General features: G+C 43.3%; 1 protein-coding gene across 10 annotated transcripts in view; it reads left to right on the top strand.

Annotated features, from left to right (window-relative positions):
• Positions 1–68: 68 nt before the first annotated feature.
• DEPDC5 (DEP domain containing 5, GATOR1 subcomplex subunit) overlaps positions 69–20,213 on the top strand; it is a 43,440-nt gene continuing 23,295 nt past the window's right edge. For 3 of the 10 annotated variants that reach the window (XM_063173310.1, XM_063173309.1, XM_063173307.1), the window contains exons 1-25: positions 83–232; positions 794–911; positions 1,630–1,717; positions 2,391–2,437; positions 2,771–2,856; positions 3,646–3,729; positions 4,398–4,447; positions 4,952–5,021; positions 5,354–5,432; positions 6,365–6,426; positions 6,849–6,918; positions 7,338–7,410; positions 7,564–7,667; positions 7,980–8,054; positions 9,058–9,192; positions 9,655–9,716; positions 9,804–9,877; positions 10,384–10,453; positions 10,965–11,001; positions 11,450–11,570; positions 13,009–13,229; positions 15,178–15,381; positions 17,061–17,196; positions 17,548–17,657; positions 19,577–19,642. In XM_063173310.1, the coding sequence (XP_063029380.1) occupies positions 854–911; positions 1,630–1,717; positions 2,391–2,437; positions 2,771–2,856; positions 3,646–3,729; positions 4,398–4,447; positions 4,952–5,021; positions 5,354–5,432; positions 6,365–6,426; positions 6,849–6,918; positions 7,338–7,410; positions 7,564–7,667; positions 7,980–8,054; positions 9,058–9,192; positions 9,655–9,716; positions 9,804–9,877; positions 10,384–10,453; positions 10,965–11,001; positions 11,450–11,570; positions 13,009–13,229; positions 15,178–15,381; positions 17,061–17,196; positions 17,548–17,657; positions 19,577–19,642 (2,182 nt within the window). In that variant the 5' untranslated portion in view covers positions 83–232; positions 794–853. Of the gene's footprint in view, positions 233–793; positions 912–1,629; positions 1,718–2,390; positions 2,438–2,770; positions 2,857–3,645; positions 3,730–4,397; positions 4,448–4,951; positions 5,022–5,353; positions 5,433–6,364; positions 6,427–6,848; positions 6,919–7,337; positions 7,411–7,563; positions 7,668–7,979; positions 8,055–9,057; positions 9,193–9,654; positions 9,717–9,803; positions 9,878–10,383; positions 10,454–10,964; positions 11,002–11,449; positions 11,571–13,008; positions 13,230–15,177; positions 15,419–17,060; positions 17,197–17,547; positions 17,658–19,576; positions 19,643–20,213 lie in introns of all 10 variants that reach the window. The other 7 variants (XM_063173315.1, XM_063173316.1, XM_063173312.1 and 4 more) reach the window with 4 other exon arrangements.

The raw sequence follows: 20,213 nt of genomic DNA, 5'->3' as shown, positions 1-20,213 counted from the left end.
GGGCCGGGCCGGGCCCCGCGTTGGGCGCTCCGCGAGCAGGGCCGGGACTGCGCCGCGCTCCGCTGTGGCACGGCCGGCCCCGGCCGCGCTGCCCGGGACTGTGAGCGGCGCGGAGCGTTGAGGTGCCCGGGCTCCCTTGGCGCCCGGACTGCGCCGTTCTCCCCGGTGTCCTTCCCCCGTGCTCTGCCGTGAGCCGCCCTGCTGCTCGCTCTGTGCTACTGCCCCCCGTGCGGTAAGGACCCTGGCGGCCCGTGTGCCCCTCGCCGCTGCTCCGGGCAGGCACTCGGGTGTCTCGGTGCGCTTCTCTTCCCCTGTAAGCGAATGGACGCAGCGGTTCCGTGGCTGTTGAATGCCGTAGGCACGGCAGCGCAATGGAACCGCTTGGCTTTGTTTGCTCTCCGCTCTTTGAGGCGCCCCCGGTGCGGCTCTGCCGGGTCCCAGCACCAAGCGGCGCTGCTTTCCCGACCCGCATCAGTTCCAAGTCATAGAGTTTATTTTAACAGATTTTAGTTATACGGGGCTTTTTTCCCCACTACGACTCTGTAGCTCGGTAATTGACTTTCTGTAAAGCACTTCTGCAAGCTCAATCCTTTAATCTATTAGAAAAGCACACTTTTAGCACACTCTTTCCTTGTGCCTGTACCCGTAGCTGCCCCTCACTCTCCTGAGCTGGGCCCAGCTCTGCCACGCCGCGGTGAAATCGGCCAGGACAGCGCGCTGTGCTCACCTGCAGAACATAAACAATGGTTCTGTATTGTCAAGAGATCTGTGTTTGCTTTCCTTTCTGTGTTAGATATGCAAGATGCCTGTAACCGTCTTGGCTCGAAGCGTCTGAGAGGAACTGGAGCTCAAGATGAGAACCAACAAGGTGTACAAGCTCGTCATCCATAAGAAGGGGTTTGGAGGCAGTGGTCAGTATCTCCTTGCTCATAACAGTGAGATCAATACTCAATTGAAAACAATTGTCTTATTGTAAAATTGCATTTGTAAAAGAGTGAAGATGTAACAAGCAGTATTTCCAGCCAGAGTTTGGAAAGCTCTTTCTAATAACAGGATAAAGCAAAATAAATGAATGTTTCTTAGAAGAGACCAAGATTGTATCTAAAAATAAAATAGGTTTGTTTTTTTTTCCTCCCCTTTTGTTGCCACACTTCTCTCTTAATCTGGTGTTTCAGTCACCCTAAGGAGTGACACATATGTCAGTGACTTATGACTGCACATAGATGTGTTTCTGAGCACCAATAACAGTGTGCCACTGACTGCATTGCTCACTGCTTCTGGACTTACAGCACATTGATAAATCTTGTTGAGATTCTCTAGCTGTCTACTTTCCTGCTGGTGTTTGTTGTATGAAAAGTACAGAAGATGATTCTGGTTGCCTAAATAAGACACAGTCTTTTGTGAACACTTCTTTTGTAAAAGTTCTGTTATTTGAGTTTGTGCCTGCAGAAGTGGCTGATCTGAAGTGGCTGGGTGGGGACCCTGTCATGTGGGGAATAGAAAGCATTTTGCTGATGTGTTCATCTTGGTTTGGAATATTTATGTATGCTGAGCTGTTGTATGCAAACATGCAGGTGTCTGTGTTTAGTATATAGCTGTTCACTGCCCTCATTCATTTATGTCTTGTAGATGATGAACTGGTGGTGAATCCTAAAGTATTTCTTCAAATCAAACTGGGAGATGTTGTGGAAATTGCACATCCCAATGATGAATACAGGTGAGTTCTTTTTGCTGGTATCAGTGAGGTTGGAGCACTGAAAGGATCTGTTCATGTGTGGTGCTTTCTAGAGTGGAGGCTCTTAGGGCTGACATAACTTTGCTTCAGGATGCTGCCATAATTTTTTTCTGCCTAAAGAGAAGTAAAGAGGCTAGCTTTAGCAAGAGTGCTTCATTAAAATGTATGGAATTCTTTGTGTTTGGTGTTAGTTTGCTGATCTTCCATAGGCCCAGTAGCACCTGAATATAGAATCAACAATGTCTGTATCCTCTTCCTAGATCCGCTGTTACCTAAGGATTATTCTCCTATCCTTCAGTATATCCTAGGCAAAATTAAAATTTTGTGCCCTTGTTGTATGAGCCTATTCATCCTGCAGTCTCTGTCTGAAAAGCAGCAGTACACTTAAGTGAGGATCTGTGAAGTTCTTGTGTGACCTGGTTTCCCATTTGTAGCATCATCTTTACCTCAAGAGTACCTTATAATTATGGAGAGTGTAAGGAGCAAGACAGAGAGACAGGTGGAGAGGATGGTGTATGAAGCTTTCTAGAAAATATTAATGTTTCTCTTTATCTTATCCTGTGGTCCATGTTACTAAATAGTTTTGAGTGTGTGATTTACCAAAGAGACTGTTGGTATCTCAATTTGCCTACCTTTTTTCTCTTCTCCATGCTAGTCCCCTGCTTCTCCAAGTGAAGTCACTTAAGGAAGATCTGCAGAAAGGTAAAATTTGAGACTTATGCACAATAATACCATATGAAGGGTGACATGACTGGGCTGTACCTGTAATTGACTAGTGTGTGTATTTAATTTCATATGAAAATCAATGCTTTGTCTGTTTAGCAAGGGAAGGATTAGAATTTTAACAGAAAATGGGCAATTAGTTCTAAATCTGCTTTTGTTTGGGTAACACGAGTATGGTTTAAGCAAACCTGACTTTTTAGCCTGCAATGTGTGTTTCATGACAGTCTGACTGTGCTGGTTTTGTACCTGTAAATCACTTGGAACCTGTTGGTGACATTGACTCCTCTGCTGTCCTTTCTTGCTCTCTGGCAGAAACGATCAGTGTGGACCAGACAGTGGCCCAGGTGTTCCGCCTGCGGCCCTACCAGGATGTCCATGTCAATGTTGTTGACCCCAAGGTCTGTGGGTTTGCCACTTTTTTCCATCCATTCCATCACTTGACTCAAGTTACAGCCCTGTGACTTTCCATCTACAGTAGTCTGGGGGAAGAAAAGCATTTATTTTTCATTGAAAGATATTTAGTCTTCTTCTCTAAGAAAGTGAGCCTTAGGCTTTTGAATTATTTGTTGGTTTGTTATGTGTCTCTTCTCTCCCTGCAATCTCTGCTCTCTTTTTGGACTCTATGATCCTGCTTCCACAGAGCTTGGTAGAAATGTAGACATTTCTCATATTTTTAAATTTCAGAAATTCATGAGAACCAGGCACAATAAAGAAAAGCAGAAAGTAGCCCAGTCAAAAGAAGAGCCATGGCCTGGATTTGCATTATTTGGTACCACAGAGCTTCTTACAGAGAGGCATTTCCTGTAAATGTTCCAACTGTTAAAAGAGCTGCAGAAAAGTCAGAACTTACATTCTGCACAAGACAAAAGTCTGCAGGAAATGAGGTTTCCTTAATGTCATGAACAATGGCAGTAATTTATTTCAGCTTCCAACCTGCACTGAGACTTATAGTCCCTGGGCTTTTCTGATCACATTGTGCAAGGTTTTGCAGCTCACAGCAGTTGAGGTACATACACAACTTTGTTATTTATTTGTATGGGCTTCCCCTTTATCTTGCAGTTTTAGGGATATTGACTTGCTTTTGAATGGCATTTCTTGTAACATTTGGTTATTAAATGAACAGATTGGTGTGCCCTACTTAGAAACAACCAGTAAAATCTAAGCAGTGTTTTTTATCCATTTCCCAGGAGGTGACCTTGGACTTGGTGGAGCTGACATTTAAAGATCAGTATATTGGGCGTGGGGATATGTGGAGGCTGAAGAAGAGTTTGGTAAGGCCCCTGCTGCCCTTGGGCAGGGTGCAGGTGATGAACCTTTTCTTTTGCTTGCTGTGGATGGAAAGAAGTGCTTTGTAAAATGCAGAGAGCCAAAGACAAAGAGAGTGCCTGCAGCTCCTGAGGATTTTGTGCTTTAAGTGGCACATCAGAGTTGGAGAAATTGGTGTAAATGTTGCAGAAAAACAAATCCCATAATTTCCTACTCCACTGGTATAATTTTGATTACTGCCTTGGGCATTGAAAAATGAGTATAGAGAGTTTTTTTGCTTATGTTCTGAATTTTAATGATTGCTACATTTGGAAGGAAATGAATCCAAATGTTTTTCAAGCAGAAGTATGCTGAAGTGTCCCCTCTCTGAGAGTACCACTTAATAAGCAGCTATTAGAGTATCTTCTGCCTGCATCTCTGAAGTGCAGTCTCTAGCTCCTCTAAGTGCAGTGAATTAGGCAGATGGTCCCAGTTAGAGCTGATCTGTGTTAAAAGTGATTTTCTGTGTCTATTACAGAGGTTCTGTAGGCTGAGCTATTAGTAGTAACTACACTGAATGGACTTTGTGACTTCTGTCATAAAAATGATGTTTGAGTGGGTTTTATGTACATTGTTCTTCTCACTCTGAAGAACACCTGCTCTTATTCTAACACCTGTAACTCCTCTTTCCTAGGTCAGCACATGTGCATATGTCACCCAAAAAGTTGAATTTGCTGGTATCAGGTCAGTGCCTCCTCTGAGGGCTTACTGTTACTTATTGCTTTAACTTCATGAGTTTTAAGTATCCAACTGGAGACTCTTCTCTGAAAAATCCCTCATGTTTCATTGTTCTCTTACTCATCTGTAGATTTCTGTCTGCACCATGGGGTGTGGAAAGGCTTCTGCCTGGTGTGGGGTAAAAGAAACTAATAGTAGAGCAGCCAGCTACACTTGTGGCCTCTGATGGAGGCCAAATAATTTTTTTTTTGATCTCTTTGAATATTTACTCCCCTTGCCAAGCTGTATTAATAGTTCAGAGGGGATTGCTTCAGTTGCTTTTGGGGCGACACAGGGACAAGGAAATGTGCAGATGCAGAGGGAAATGGCTGTTTGACATCTTTTGGGTTAAATACCAGGTTTTAACCAAATAAGTCATCCTTGAGTGCAGATTTTGGTACATCTCTTCCGTGCTCAATTGCTGATTCTCTAATCTTCATATTCAAATATTATGCACTTCTTTTCTTCCAGAGCCCAGGCAGGTGAACTGTGGGTAAAGAGTGAGAAAGTCACTTGTGGATACATCAGTGAGGACACCCGGGTAAGAGCTCAGGAAACAGAGAAAGCAGTTTTCCCTTCCTTTCTTTGCATGCCAGGATTTTGTAATTCTGCCTTGCCTGCAGATTTGTATGGATCATTGGAATTGGCTGTGTTGTGAGGTGAAGAATGGCAATAAGTTCAGGACAATGAATAATTATTGAGCTTCAGCTCTGCTAGGAATGGCTTGTTGGAGGGGAAAGGCAGCTTGTCAGAGGGGAATTTCCCTGTGATGCAAGGGCCAGAGTTGTATGAGTTGCTGTGCAGGTAACCTCTTCATTTGGGCCTTCTAATGAATGTACTTGCTTTTAAAGGAGGTCTTGCCTTCCTTTGCAGGTGGTCTTCCGCTCCACTTCTGCCATGGTTTATATTTTCATCCAGATGAGCTGTGAAATGTGGGATTTTGATATTTATGGTATGTAGGTAACTGTGGCTGTGGATGGTCACAGCTGTCCCTTCTGCCCCTGCTGTTTTTTCTGCCACTTCCAGCAAAGTAAAATATCCTGCCTTTGGCCTAAGCAGTGCTCCAGGGTGTGTTGTGGTATTTCTTTAGCTCCTTCCTTGCAGTGCCACCCATTGCTGTCCCTGCTGTGCCATCCTCCTCCTGTCCCTGTAGAGCCTGGGTACCATTATCTGTCTCAGCCATGAAATCACTGTGAGCACTGGAAAGGTTTTCTATGGATATGAACATGTTGGGTGATAAGGGCAGGTGCAAGTTTGTGATTCCTGAAGCCAGAAATGTGTGGAGGTCCTGTGCAAAGAAGACCTTGATGTTTTAGATTTCTCTGACATTGGCTTCTTGAGGAAGTGAAACCTGCCTTAGCCCAGGTTGAGGTTGGTGACTTCAGCTGGAAGAATTACAACTAGGCATTAAGAATGAGTCACTTCTCTGTTGTCATCCTATTTTTTTTCTGGCATAATTCTTTAGCAAACCTCTTGCCACTTCCTTTGACCATGTGTTTTAGGCATATGGAACTTGGCAACTATTCAAATCAGAGCAGGGGATCAGTTGTGCATTCTCTGCCTAAAACACAGTACAGATGCTTTCCCAGCATGCTGCAAACGTGTTGGAAAAATGAATTAAAGGTCTGATCCTTCTGGCATTGTCTCATGTTTACATCCTCTGAAAAAATGATGCTTTTAAATATTTTTATCATAAAACAGTCATGCTTTTAAATCTTTTTACCATCTTATCTTAGTGATATTGTCCTTTATTATGCACACAGCTGCTTGAGATTTAATAATTATAATTGTCCTAGAATCTTAGGGTTAGATATGCCCCATATCTAACTTCTATAGGTGAAGTAACTATTGTTATCTGATGCTTGGGAAATTTTTATTTTGCAGGGGATCTATACTTTGAGAAAGCTGTGAATGGTTTCCTTGCTGACCTCTTCACAAAATGGAAGGTAAGTAGATGATTGAGTTCAGTTTTAATTTTTTATTTTTCTGTAATTGTTACGGACATCTCTGAACAGTAACACATCAGAATATCAAATTGCTGTGTGTGTAAATAAACTGTCAACTGTCTGTTTTCTTAACAAAAATCTTGGCAACTGCAGAGAGGAGCTTCTTTAGAGACTAGTGGAGAGTGCTCCTGGTCAATTGATATGGCCAAGCAGCACAGAGCCTGCAGGACAGACCATTTGTTATTGCAGAGAGGCAGATGGAGCACTGATGCAGATCCATTAATGCAATAATCTAGGTTTTGTTAGTTACCTTTGTTTCTAGGTATGAGGGAAGAAGGGCTGTTACTATGTGTGCATATACACAACTTTCTACCAAATGTGACTTTTAATGTTTTCTTTCTGCATTTGTTCTTCCTGGACAGGAGAAGAATTGCAGCCATGAAGTGACAGTGGTTCTATTTTCAAGAACATTTTATGAAGCAAAATCTATAGGTATGCAAATTCTCTATTTTCATGTTTGCATTTTTAAACCTATCTCATCTCTTGAAAGTTGGTCACAAGCTGACAGGAACTTCTATTTTTTTAAATTGCCATTTTCAGAGTATTCTCTATCAAGCACAGTAGGTACACAGCCATTGTTATGAAAGATCTGCAGTCAAAACTTTACATAGAAGAGTGTTGCAAATTTTCCTCATCATACTCAAGCTGTCATATTTGTTTCAAAGCAGTTTTTTATTATATAGGAGGTCTGATATTTCTCCAGGTATTTTGGTTTTTTAGTTTACTTGCTGGAGGCCTTTTCTTGTTTTCTGTTTGTTTTTTTAAAATGGAAATAACAGCTTCTTGCTGGAAAAGATTAGTCATTTCTATAGAAGAGCCTGAGATAAGATGTGCTTTTCCTTCCATTTCAGATGAGTTTCCTGAAACACATCGTGCATCAATTCGGCAGGATCACGAGGGAAGATTTTATGAAGATTTTTACAAGTATGTTTTCCTTCCTATTCTTTTCATCTCTTGTCCCTCAGTGTATGTGCCACCCAATGCACCCTTTTGTGCATTTCTTTATAGTTTGTTCATCCCCTCTCACTTGCCCTCATAGCTTCTTTCCTGGGCCTCAGCAGGCTGTGTTTTTTCTAGAGTTGTAGTGCAGAACGAGAGGCGGGAGGAGTGGACCTCCTTGCTTGTGACCATTAAAAAGCTTTTCATCCAGTATCCTGTGTTGGTACGACTCGAGCAAGCAGGTACAAGAATCTTCCTTTCCCTGCTTTTATCCTTTGCTCTCTCCTCTTTTTTTAACATTTTTTAGCTTGTCAGTAAACTATCCATTTTTAGTTGGAGTCTGGTGTCATGCTACTTAATGCTCTCCTGGCTGGGCAGTTTGCCTCAGTCTTTCTGTGGAACTTAATAACGTCAATTTTGCCATTTACATTTTGCCTTTTACATTTTTGAACCAATAGTATTTAGTACAGCTGTATTTTTCTGTGGGTTTTTTATTATATAAAGCTGGTATACAGAAATGATGATTTTTTTTTCCTTTTTGAATACTTTTCCAGAGGGCTTTCCTTCAGGTTACAATTCTACCTCAGCACAAGGGAACTACCTGGAGGCTATAAATCTTTCATTCAATGGTAAGTTATGAGCAATGGCTAAAAATACAACCATTAAATGTTACTTTTTCCTTAACACTGTGAGGAGGAGGGGAATATTAGGGGTTGCCTGCCTTTCTCTGAAAAGAAACATCCAGGGTGTTCTGACAGTATTTCTGCTTTCTTGTCACTGTCATATTTTTGGAAAAATTCTCTTTGCCCAGGATTTCCTTCTGGGAAGCTGCTTTGGAATGTGGTTTGGAGATGGTTTATCCAACGTGTGAATTGTTTTTACTTAATGGCCAATCATGGCCAGCTGTGTCAAAGCTCTGAGGAGCCTGTCACAAGTTTTTATTATTCATTCTTTTTAAGCCTTCTGTCTGTATCCTTCTCTTTCTTTAGTATAGTTTTAGTATAGTATTCTTAGAACACCACACCACATACAACACATCTATACAACACAACACATAACACACTGTGATGGTTTTTGCAGGGGTCCAAGGATGCGGGAAGAGATGAGGATCTAACTCCATGTTTCAGAAGGCTGATTTATTATTTTATGATATATATTATATTAAAACTATACTAAGAGAATAGAAGAAAAGATTGCATCAGAAGGCTGGCTAAGAATAGAAAAAGAAGGAATGATAACAAAAACTTGTGTCTCGGACAGAGTCCAAGCCAGCTGGGCTGTGATTGGCCATTAATTAGAAACAAGCACATGAGACCAATCCCAGATGCACCTGTTGCATTCCACAGCAGCAGATAATCATTGTTTACATTTTGTTCCTGAGGCCTATCAGCTTCTCAGGAGAAAAAATCCTAAGGAAAGGATTTTTCATAAGATGTGTCTGTGACAACACACCTTGTATAACTTACTTATATATGTTATATATTAGTTTTATTAGTTTTATGACTTATATAATTAATATATTAAATACATAATATATAATAATAAATCAGCCTTCTGGGAACATGGAGTCAGATTGCTCATCTCTCAGCTTGTCCTGGGGACCCTGACAAACTCAGCATTTCTCTCTGGCAGTGTTTGACAAGCATTACATCAACCGCAACTTCGACCGCACGGGGCAGATGTCGGTGGTGATCACGCCCGGCGTGGGGGTGTTCGAGGTGGATCGGCTCCTCATGATCCTCACCAAGCAGCGCATGATTGACAATGGTAAAGGACTGTGCCTCTGCCTCTGCAGGCAAACACAGATCTGGGGAAAATCCAGCTGCTTCTGGCTGTGAAAAAGTACCTACTGTCAGCCGTGTGTTGTGTCCTTAGCTGCAAGACTTGTGTCTGCACTTGGTATTGAAATGAGCGGATTTTCAGAGTGCTTACAGGCATTTAGTTTCTTTTGTTTGTGACAGAGAACTTCACCTCTCTGTGCAACCCTTTCTCTTAAAGGATAGTCTTGCATGAGTTGCATTAGTTTAGGAAAATAATTTCTTATATCCCTTCAGGTACTGTTGGTTTGTAGCCATACCATGGGACCATTAACTACCATTTTTCAGTATTATTGCCTCTTATAATATGATGTGAATGCATTTTGGGTCTTCAGTTCAAATTGGTGATCTATTTTGTCTTAGCATATCAGTCCTGCTTGGATAGCTGAACTCTACTGTTGTCTGTTTACAGGGATAGGTGTGGATTTGGTGTGCATGGGAGAGCAGCCCTTGCATGCTGTCCCACTCTTTAAGGTAGGGCTGCTTTCCCTTCCTGCTACAAATGTTGCTCATGTTGTGACTGGCTGGGTACAGGTAGCTCCTTCTGAATTACTCTTGCAGCTCCATAATCGCTGTGGCCCTGGTGACTCACGAATGGGTGATGACTACAATATCCCACACTGGATAAATCATAGGTAGGTGAATTCTATCACCTTTTGCTAAACACTTCTGCTTTGCTTTACTCTTCATAATCTCTTGAATTCTCCTTCTTCTTTTATGCCCTCTGATTTCCTTGTGAAGCAAAGAAATATTCCATTACTCTTGCAGAACTCTGGGCATTAATGCAACCTGACAGAAATGACAGGGTTTTCAAACAGCTGGTGTGAATCACTACAGTTTTGTAAATCAGGAAGAGTTGTGTAAATGGCACAGTAGAAATGGATGTCTTTCTGTAGAAAATGAACTGGGCAATGCCCGTGTTAAGCCCATTAAGAAGTGTCTAGACTGAGGCTGTATAAGTATCAAAGCCCTGTCTTTAGGCAGAGTAGCTTCTCTCAACCATCCCTCAGTGTTTTCCATACTTTTTTTATGCACAGAAACTTATCTCTTTATCCAATAGCTGACTCAGGTTCCTGGTCTGCTTACTGTGTAGCAAACCAACTGTGTTGTGTTCTTAAAGCCACACTATTTTTTCTTTCAGTTTCTACACATCCAAAAGCCAGCTCCTGTGTAACAGCTTCACTCCACGGATCAAGCTGGCAGGAAGGAAGGTGGGAATTTTCTGATTTATATTTTCTTACTAGCTTGTCTGATAACTCTTCTCAGTCAAGCATCACTAGTATTCCAACAGCTGGAACTAAGTTTCTGTGTTAAAAGGCTGTGAAAGCAAAGCTGCAAGGTTTGTTTTGGGGATTTTGAATGAGATTTGTAGTTTGTAGGTCTTTCCTTTCTAAATAAAGCTGGGTGAGAAATGTTTTAGCCACCCTTAAAATTAATTTTATTCTGTAACAAAGAACTGTATGAAGAGGAGGAAAGGTGTTGAACATTGTGTTTTTCACACAGATTTGTGACCAAGTATCAGTATTTAATATTTCTGAAATTGTCTGGCGGCCTCACTGAGTTAGCAAGCTGAACTTGGTCTGCTTGGTCACACTGGGTATATTTGCTTAGAACATGCTAACTGATTCCCTTCCCTCTGTCTTTTCTGTTGCTCTTTTTTTTTTTTTACTTTCTTGTTTGTTTTTTTTGGTCACTTCACACTTCCTTTGTTGGACCCTTCAGCCACTGACAGAGAAAGCAAAAAATAATCGTGATGCCTGTAAGTAATTCTGTCCTGGAATGGTCTGTCCCACTGACTCCCAAAACTAACAAAGAGCTGCAGGAAGACAATGACACTTCAGCCCAAGGAAGGCACAGTTGTTACAGGAAACCATCAAACTCTTATTTGAGTATTTCCCATATTTGTAACTTGGGATGCTAATGTGCACGTGCCAGTTGACTTCTTGGCAATTATTCATTTAGAGTTTAGGGTGTATGAGGGAAAAGCATTATGGCTTCAGCCAGTCTGATTCAGAGGCACCTCCTTTGATAATTTGATTCAGAGGCACCTCCTTTGATAATTGAGCTGCTCCAGCTGCTCTGCTCCTGACACTTTGGGATTTCTTTTGGAACAGATACTTTCCTTAGGGGTGGGAGGTGGTTACTCTGCCTTGCACATCTTGAACATTGTTGAAAGAGGTTCCAGTGCTGTATGATTTTTATTTCAGCATTAGGAGCTCCCAAGGATGCTGAGAATGCCTTGCCTATCCAGGTGGATTATGATGGCTATGATGCCCAGGTGTTCAGACTGCCAGGCCCAGCCAGAGCCCAGCGCTGCACCACTTTCAGGTGAGAGGCCTGGGAGTGCCCAGCTTCTGGAGTAGCCATGTGTGCTTGATACATAAAACACTTGGAGAAATACAAAGAGAATTGATCTGCACGCGCTCACAGTTGAACAAAAAGCTTATTCTCTGTCTGATCTTCATGGCTGGCTGTCTGGTGTTTTACTCCTAAAACAGTGTGGAGTCTAGGAAAAAGCATAAATTTTTTTTCTTTAAATCTTGAATTTTGTTTGAATAAAGCTAGTCTTTCCAGCAGATTTTGCAAGGGGGTTAAGAAAGTATTTGCACATTAGACTTGCATAGAATTGTAGAAGTAGATTGTTCAATGCACTGCTTAGTAGCTGGTGAACAGGGTGGTGAGGAAGCCTCCCTGAAAATGATGCCTGTCTGAATGAGAGAAGAGGCAGAAAAGCTGAGTGCAGGTTCTCAACTATTTCATGTCCTTTTGTCTGAGGAGAAAGGCTGATTATTCTCAGGTCCTGGCCAAATTCATTGAATAAAACGATAAATTTCAGTGCTTTTTCAGAAATACAGGGTTGTTTTGAAGTTCTTTTTTTTTACTTTGCTTCTTTCAGTAGTAATGCCTAACTCAGAGCATGTGGACTCTCTTGTTAGTATGTTCATTTGAGCAGCCTGTAGGAACCCATGCTTACAGTGAATCAGGGCAGCCCCAGCAAGGGAGAAAATGACAAGGAGGACTCCATTGATATTAGAGGGATAATTAATTACTTTATTGTACTATTGTACTACACTACATCTAAACTGAATCTGCACAAGCAACCCACTCAACTGCACAGAATCTGGTGACTGTCAGCCAACAGTCCTGACAGACATACACAGATTCAATTGGTCAGTGAATCAAAACACTCACACCAGAATCCAATTACCAATTCTCTTCAGGTAAACAGTCTTCCACAATGCATTCCACTTGTGAACAACAAGAGGAGCAGCAATTGACATAAGAATTGTTTTTCTTTCTCTGAGGTTCAGAGAATGTGAATCCCAGAAGATATCCTTGGGAAGTTGTGCCTTGCTTTTCTCTGTGAAGAGAAATGTGGCCACACATGCTGAAAGATAGCAGCACAATTGAAACAGTTCATAATTCCGAGTAGTTTCCCTATAGCTGCATGGTTCTGGCACTGTAGGCTGAGGTCTCTGGGCTAGGCCACATCTCTGCCAGGTTGGTGTGGTGTGTGTAGGATTGCAGAGGGAGCTGAGCAGGTCCTTTCACAGCCCTTGTGCTGGAAGTGTTGCCGTGTTCTTGTTGTGTTGTGTGATGTGCAGAAGTATAAATTACCCAAGCAGTCAAAAAACATAGTGATGGCTTCCCTGTAATGCTCTTCTTGAGTTCACCTGCTGAACACTGAGTCTTTTGCATGACTTGGGTCTGTCCCAGGGCCCTGCTGACCTGGGGATGATTGTGTGTTTCCTGTCACCCCGGGCAGGTCGGTGCGGGAGCGGGAGAGCCGCACCAGGAAGAGCTCCAGCTCGTACGACGTGTCCTGCAGCCCGTCCCTGCAGAGCCGCGCGCTGCCCCCCGAGGAGGTCCGGAGCCAGGCCTCTGACGACAGCTCCCTGGGCAAGATCTCCAACATCCTCATGATCCCACGGCCCCACCTGCACCAGTGTGAAGTCAGCAGCTCCCTGGGCTACACCAGCACCAGAGGTCAGCCTGGGGCAGGTGGGAAGGTGCCTTTGGTGGGGACTGTGGTGTGTTTGCAGGGGTCCCAGGATGAGGGAAGAGATGAGAATGTTGACTCCATGTTTCTGAAGGCTGATTTATTATTTTAGTATATATATTATATTAAAACTATACTAAAAGAATAGAAGAAAGGATTTCATCAGAAGGCTAGCTAAGAATAGAAAAAAGAATGATAACAAAAGCTTCTGACTGACCGAGACAGTCTGGACAGCTGGACAGTGATTGGCCATTAATTAAAAACAACCACGTGGACCAATCACAGATGCACCAGTTGCATTCCACAGCAGCAGATAATCAATGTTTACATTTTGTTCCTGAGGCCTATCAGCTTCTCAGGAGAAAAAGTCCTAAGGAAAGGATTTTTCAGAAAATATCATGGCTACAGGGGAGAGAAGGGGGAAGTTTGTGTTGGCCACTGCCAGGCTGGCACGATGGAGATGGTGCTTGAATTGGCACTCATGGTACAGCTCTTCCATGGCTGCAGCTGGGTGTGCATTCTCCCTTTGTCATCCTTGTCCAATTCCATTGCTTTTTTTTATAGCTTGTCCTAAATAGAAGTGTCCTGACACTGATTTGCTCTTTTCCCTTGCCTATTGCCTTCTTTAGTACTTGACTATTCTCCTGCGCCTGCCTTCAAGTGTGGACGTACACAAGGAACTTGTATTATCCAGGTCACCTATAATCTATTGAATGAGAACTGGCCCTAGCAGTGAGCCCTGGGGGGCCCTGCTTATAACATTTCTCTGTGGGGATTTGTTGTCATTAAGACTCACTTTCTGGATCCTTCCTTTTGACAATGTACTGCTGAGCTGTCTCAGTGTGTTAGCAGTGCTGGTACTCCTCTTTTTTTCCTTTCCAATTTAATTTTGTTCTCAGACAGTAGGCAGTATCTTCCACAAACCCACTTCATTTCTAGGTAAATTGTGTTCCTCCTGCAACTGTTTCATCTTCTATAAAATTCCCTCCCTGAAGGCTCTTCATGGTTTTTTCATCCATGCTGTATGACACTGATACCATATTTATCCTGTCACAGGAATCACAGTTGCTGGTGTGGAGCTGTTCTCACACAGTGTACTTGACATCAAATCTACCATTCATGTTTTCCCCTGCTGTCAGTTAATACAACTCTTTCCTTTCTTTGGTATTTCTGTTACTCCTTTAGTATGAAGTACAGTTGTGTGACCCAGCTGAAGGTGTTCAGCTGGATGAGGATGTGTGTAGATTACAACCACCAGGGAGGGAAGAGTCAGAGAAGCTGAGGTTTTTCACGTATTGTATTTGACAATATAGAATGGTAAATGAGACCCTTCTCTTTGGGTCTCTTCCACTTGTTGGGCAGAATAGTCAGAGTAATTGCTACTTATCTATCTGGTATATTTTTCTCTCCTATTTCTAAATAACTGTGCTTCTGTTCCACACTGAATAGTGACAGCTAACTTGTATCTTGTGGAGATCATGTCCCACATCTTCTGGGAGTAATCCCTGATTTCAGTGCTCAGATCTGAGTGTTACAGAAAAGCCATGTGTACAAGGCTCAGCTGTGGCTTTGGTACTCATCCTGAAGTTTTTATGTCAGTCTTTTGATTTCTCAAGAATTCTCCAAGGTCCGAATAGCTCTTCGTAATTGGCTTAGCAAGTGGTTTCTTAATGGATTCATTTAGTAGAAGTTTGCAGTTTACAGCAGTGCTGTAATGGCAGATGGAGTAATGATTTTTCTTGTCTGGGTTCTTGTTTCCATTGTAACTTTCAGGCAGGATAGGAATTGCTTTCAGCTTCTCTTCCTGCTTATTTCTTAGGTCTCCTTATTTCCCCTTACCCTGGGCCATCTTTATATCCCTGAGCAGTTAATTCTCTTGTGCTTGGCTCCTGCAGGATCTCACGCTGATTTGTGTGGCTCGGTTGTGTTTTGCAGATTTCCTTGAGAACATGTTGGAGTCGCAGCAGCGCGACTCCAGCGCCCCGGGGCGGTTCCACGTGGGCAGCGCCGAATCGCTGCTGCACATCCGCCCGGGCGGGTACGCGCCGCAGCGCGCCCTCATCAACCCCTTCGCCCCGTCCCGCATGCCCATGAAGCTGACATCGAACCGCAGGCGCTGGATGCACACCTTCCCCGTGGGTGAGCTCCCTCATTGCACTGCACACCTTCCCCGTGGGTGAGCTCCCTCGTTGCACTGCACACCTTCCCCGTGGGTGAGCTCCCTCATTGCACTGCACACCTTCCCCTTGGGTGAGCTCCCTCATTGCACTGCACACCTTCCCCGTGGGTGAGCTCCCTCATTGCACACCTTCCCTGTGGGTGAGCTCCCTCATTGCACACCTTCCCTGCCCACTTTCCCCGTGAGTGAGCTCCCTCATTGCACTGCACACCTTCCCCGTGGGTGAGCTCCTCATTGCACACCTTCCCCGTGGGTGAGCTCCCTCATTGCATTGCACACCCTCCCTGCACACCTTCCCCGTGGGTGAGCTGCTCCTTCATTGTACACCTTCCCTCATTGCACACCTTCCCCGTGGGTGAGCTCCCTCATTGCACACCTTCCCTGCACACCTTCCCCTTGGGTGAGCTCCCTCATTGCACACCTTCCCTGCACACCTTCCCCTTCGTGGGTGAGCTCCCTCATTACACTGCACACCTTCCCTGCACACCTTCCCCTTCGTGGGTGAGTTGCCTCCCTGTGAAAAACGCCAATCACTTGTTTTTAAAATTTTTAAAGTTTAATAGTAATAAAATGGTTATAAAAATAGTAATACAATTAGAGTAATGATAATTTGGACAATTTGATTTAGGACAATATGAGGCAATAAAGGCAAAGAGTTAGAGATGTCTGGGTACCTTTATCTGGGCAGCACAAGCCCAAAAAAGGACACCCGTTAACAAAGGATTAACCCTCAAAAACAATAACCCATTGCATATTCATACACTTCATACAGGATGCATAAATTCCATTCAAATACAGGATTCTGTCTGGTCATCATCAGCTTCTTCCTTCTAATCCTAACATTGCCTTTGAGGTGGGAAGAAGTTCATTTCTTCTGATAAGAGAGCAATAAATTCTTTTTCTCTGAAAGATTTAGGTGTCCTGGGGCTGCTATCTGGTGCGAGTGCCTCATTCCTTTCTTAAAAAATCCCACTAACTTAGTTCTTATTTTAACTACAAAAGTTGCCTTTTAATTACAAGACTACAGTTATTATTAAAATGTTAATACTGCACTACTAATCAATACATCAAAATACATATGGTAAATGTCTGCATAGAGCCATATAATATGCACTTTTCACACTCCCTGCCCACCTTCCCGTGAGTGAGCTGCCTCCCTGCACACCTGGCCTCTGTGACTTTGCCCTTGTCCAGCAAGAGAGCCAGTGAGAGCTCTGGGGTATTAAAGGGCTTGCACACTACACTCATTTGTGTGCAAGCCTGAGCAATCCTCTTTTGGGAAATAGCTCTATTTGCAAACAAGCAGCAACAGGTACAGAACAATTCCCTGTTGAAGGGAGTCTAACTCCTAACCCTATTGAAGGGAATTGTAACTACAATTTGAGTTGCTTTTCTGATGCTGAATTGTTTGCATAATTGCTTGATGCCTTGTAATTAGGCCCTCCAACATGTTTTCAAAAATATTCTGGTTCACTTGTTTCAGAGGAGATGGCAGAGGTTCAAGGCTTTGAAGATTTTGTGAACATGCTTTCATAATGTCCATTAGCTCTCTTTGCTTGTGCTTCTGGCAAAAGAGGGGAAAAGCAACTGAGGAATCAGTGCAGATGTGGTGATCAATGATCCAGTTGTACCTGTGCAGGTCCCTCAGGAGAAGCTATCCAGATCCATCATCAGACCCGGCAGAACATGGCAGAAATGCAGGGCAGTGGGCAGCAGGATCTGACACATTCCTCTGCAGAGCTGCTGGAGCTGGCTTACCACGAGGCAACTGGCAGGTGAGCCATTGAATGCTGGGTTCACAGACCATGAGCTCAGGTCTGTAGGTAACCAGCTAGGCTTTATTTCTCTCCCGAGGGGGTGTGAGTAGCTGGTTCTTTGCTGTCCTGCCAAGGCAGTGCTTTGGTCACTGCTGGAGGCAAACAAACAGTGTGGACATTTATGGAATGCTGTCATGGCCTTCTCTGTGCTGCCCTTGTGCTGTTCCATCTCTGCAGACATCAGCGAGGGAAGAGTTTGCTCCCAGCTCGGGCAGAGGGGCTGATGAGGGCTCGCTGTACCTTTGCTAAAAGCAGGGGTGGCCCAAGTGAGGAAGGCTGTACAGAACAGGCTGCTTTGTTTCTCTGCAGACACGGCAGCTCTCGGCATCCGGGGGATGGCGGCTCCTTCCTGAGCTTCGGCGGGGCGGAGGAGTTCGGGAACGGGAACGGGCACGGGCTGGGGGCCGGCCCCGGCGCAGGTAACGGGGCTGGGGCGGGGCCGGGACAGCGCCCGACGATGGGGCAGGGCTCGGGAGGGGACAGGCACGGCCAAGCAGGAGGAATCCGGAGTGGGAAACCAGTGATCTGTTCGTGCACTTACTTGGACTGCTTGGTGCATGGTAGTTCTTTGGCTTGCTTTGTTGGCTTCAGTTTAGTGTTGTTTAATGTGTCTCTACTTTTCTAGACGTGTCTTATAAGGTTTGCTATTGAAAGATGCTCATTGTTTACTGATAATAAACTCTCAGAGCAGTGATGTTCAGACACAAAAAATAACTAAATATGCACTGGTGCTCAGAAGCCTTTTTTTGGTGGGGTTGCCTTAAGCTATTATCCTTTTAGAGAGATGATGTGTCTGTACTTTCAGTTGAAGATTGCCTCTATCTTCCTTAACTTACCCAGACACCTGAATTAGTGAAAATTCTCAACATTTCTTTTCAGCCCTGTAAATGGAACAACATGCCATATTAAACATTCTGCTGTGTTTGTCTGGTTTTTTGTGACCTACCCTCTCTTTTATAGATATGCATTTTAGTTAGGCACATGGGAAAAAGTTGAACTTCTGGACTATGGCATTCAAAACTTATTTTCTCAAAAATAATTTGACGTTCTTTTCTCAAAACCAATTTAAAGTGGTTTTTTTAAGAATTAATTTGCCCTTTTGAATTACATTAGATTAAGACAATTTTGTTTTCCATTATGCTTTGCAGAACCATAGAGAAGTTAGCAGACTTAATTTTCTTGTGCCTCATTTTGTATTCACATAGTAACATTTAAAATTATTTTGTGTTGCTTCCTTCTGTGAATTTCTTCTGATTACATTTAATTTTCTTGCTTTACATTTTTGATATTTTCTGGCTTCCAGATAGGCTCTGTTTGTTTTTGCAATTGCTAAACTGCATTTCAGCTGGCTGCAGTTTGCACAGTGTAAATGCAGAGCATGTCCTGGCAATAAAAAATGCTTGCATTTATGGAATTTCTTTGTGTCTGTGGACCCTCACCTATCTGTAGGGGCCAAACTGGGTACTCAGTGATTGGACTGAGAGCTCTCCCTTATGGTTTGAGTCACCTATGAAATGAAGTACTCTGGGGGGAAGTTGTGTTTTTTGGAATTTCCAGAAATTTCTCATTGAGCCTGGTTCTCCTCTGGTGCCTGCAGCATGGTTTGATGCATCATGGGCTTCATTCAGAGTGAAAAACGATCCCATGCATTTCACATCTATTTCCCTGGGGCCTCGGGCCGTTGTCGCTGCTGGCCCGCAGGTGGAGGTGGTAGCTCAGAGAAGGAAATGCTGCAGCTGCAGTTCCCGGTGTGGATGGCAGATGGCAGGAGGAGCTGGTGCAAGGTGAAGGCCACTGAGAGCCAGCTCCCCTGCGGGTTACTGGCATCATCAGTAGCAAATATCCACCCTCTCTCTTACAGGGGAACAGCACTGGTGCTGATACCAATCTCCTGGGTAAATCCACCTAAGCTAGTTTTAAACAATAGTTCCTTTTAAATGTTTGGAGGCTTACTGAAATTTTTATTTTGATAAAAGGTTTTGAAGGCAGCAGTTTTTCTTGTCTCCTTAGCAACTCTTTTTCTCTGATGTGCCACACCAGCTGTTTATAGGAGCTTATAGCATCTACTTTTCAAGATGTTTCACTGTTTTTGGGGAGGAGAGTTTTGTTTGGGTTTTAGCTGTTGAGCACTTCAATAGCTAAAGATGTTCAAGTTAGATCCAAGATATATTTTTTCCTCATTAATTGCCTTAGTGTTTTTTTTCTGCTGTGCAGAACCCTGGGATTTTCCATGCAGAGAAATTCTGTATCTTAAAACATCACACTTTTGATTTATTTTTATTTGAAATTCAAGAGAAGTGCGTAATTGCTTAAAATAAAAACCATTTCTTTCTTATAGGGGTGAACCTCAAAACTCAGAACAAGGATTCCTTGGAAGATGCTGTCTCTAATTCTCCAGATCCAAGTAAGCAGGAGAAAGGTTTGGAAGAGAGTTTGCATAGGTGGGAAGATGGGAGGGAAAGGGCATGTACATATATAGAGGCATCAGGAGGTGGTAGGCAAGAAACTGAGGAGCCTCCTTGGCTTTTGGCAGAGGTTTATTTTGGCCTGCAGTAATTTGCAGGATCTGCCTCTGCTGTCTCACTGTGGTTGCAGTTCTGTAGTTCTTAAGAACATGTGAAGCTGTTTGTTGTGTTACAGCTGAAATTCTTTCCTTACCAGACACTATTCTGCAAAAAGCTAAAGCTGCTTTTTGAACTCTTTTCTGCCTCTCAGTATGAAAAGTTTGTTTGGTACCAGCTTGTTGAAGTAGAATTAGTACAGTCAGTTTCTGAATTTGGTACCATTTACTGAGAAGTAGCTGCCTTTATGTCCTAGAGAAACAAGTGTGTCACTGCTTAAGAAAGCATTTCCTTTGTAGCAGTCTGTCATATATTACTTTCTTGTGCAGTGTTCCTGCCATTGGGGTTAACAGTTTGATAGTAAAATAAATTTCTGTCTGTAGGAGCTCTATGACAAGAAGTTAAGCATCAGTA

This window comes from Melospiza melodia, chromosome 20, assembly GCF_035770615.1.
Source record: "Melospiza melodia melodia isolate bMelMel2 chromosome 20, bMelMel2.pri, whole genome shotgun sequence".
Classification (NCBI taxonomy): domain Eukaryota; kingdom Metazoa; phylum Chordata; class Aves; order Passeriformes; family Passerellidae; genus Melospiza; species Melospiza melodia.
The sequence above is the reverse complement of the archived record's forward strand: the minus strand, read 5'-3'. Positions and strand labels throughout refer to the sequence as shown.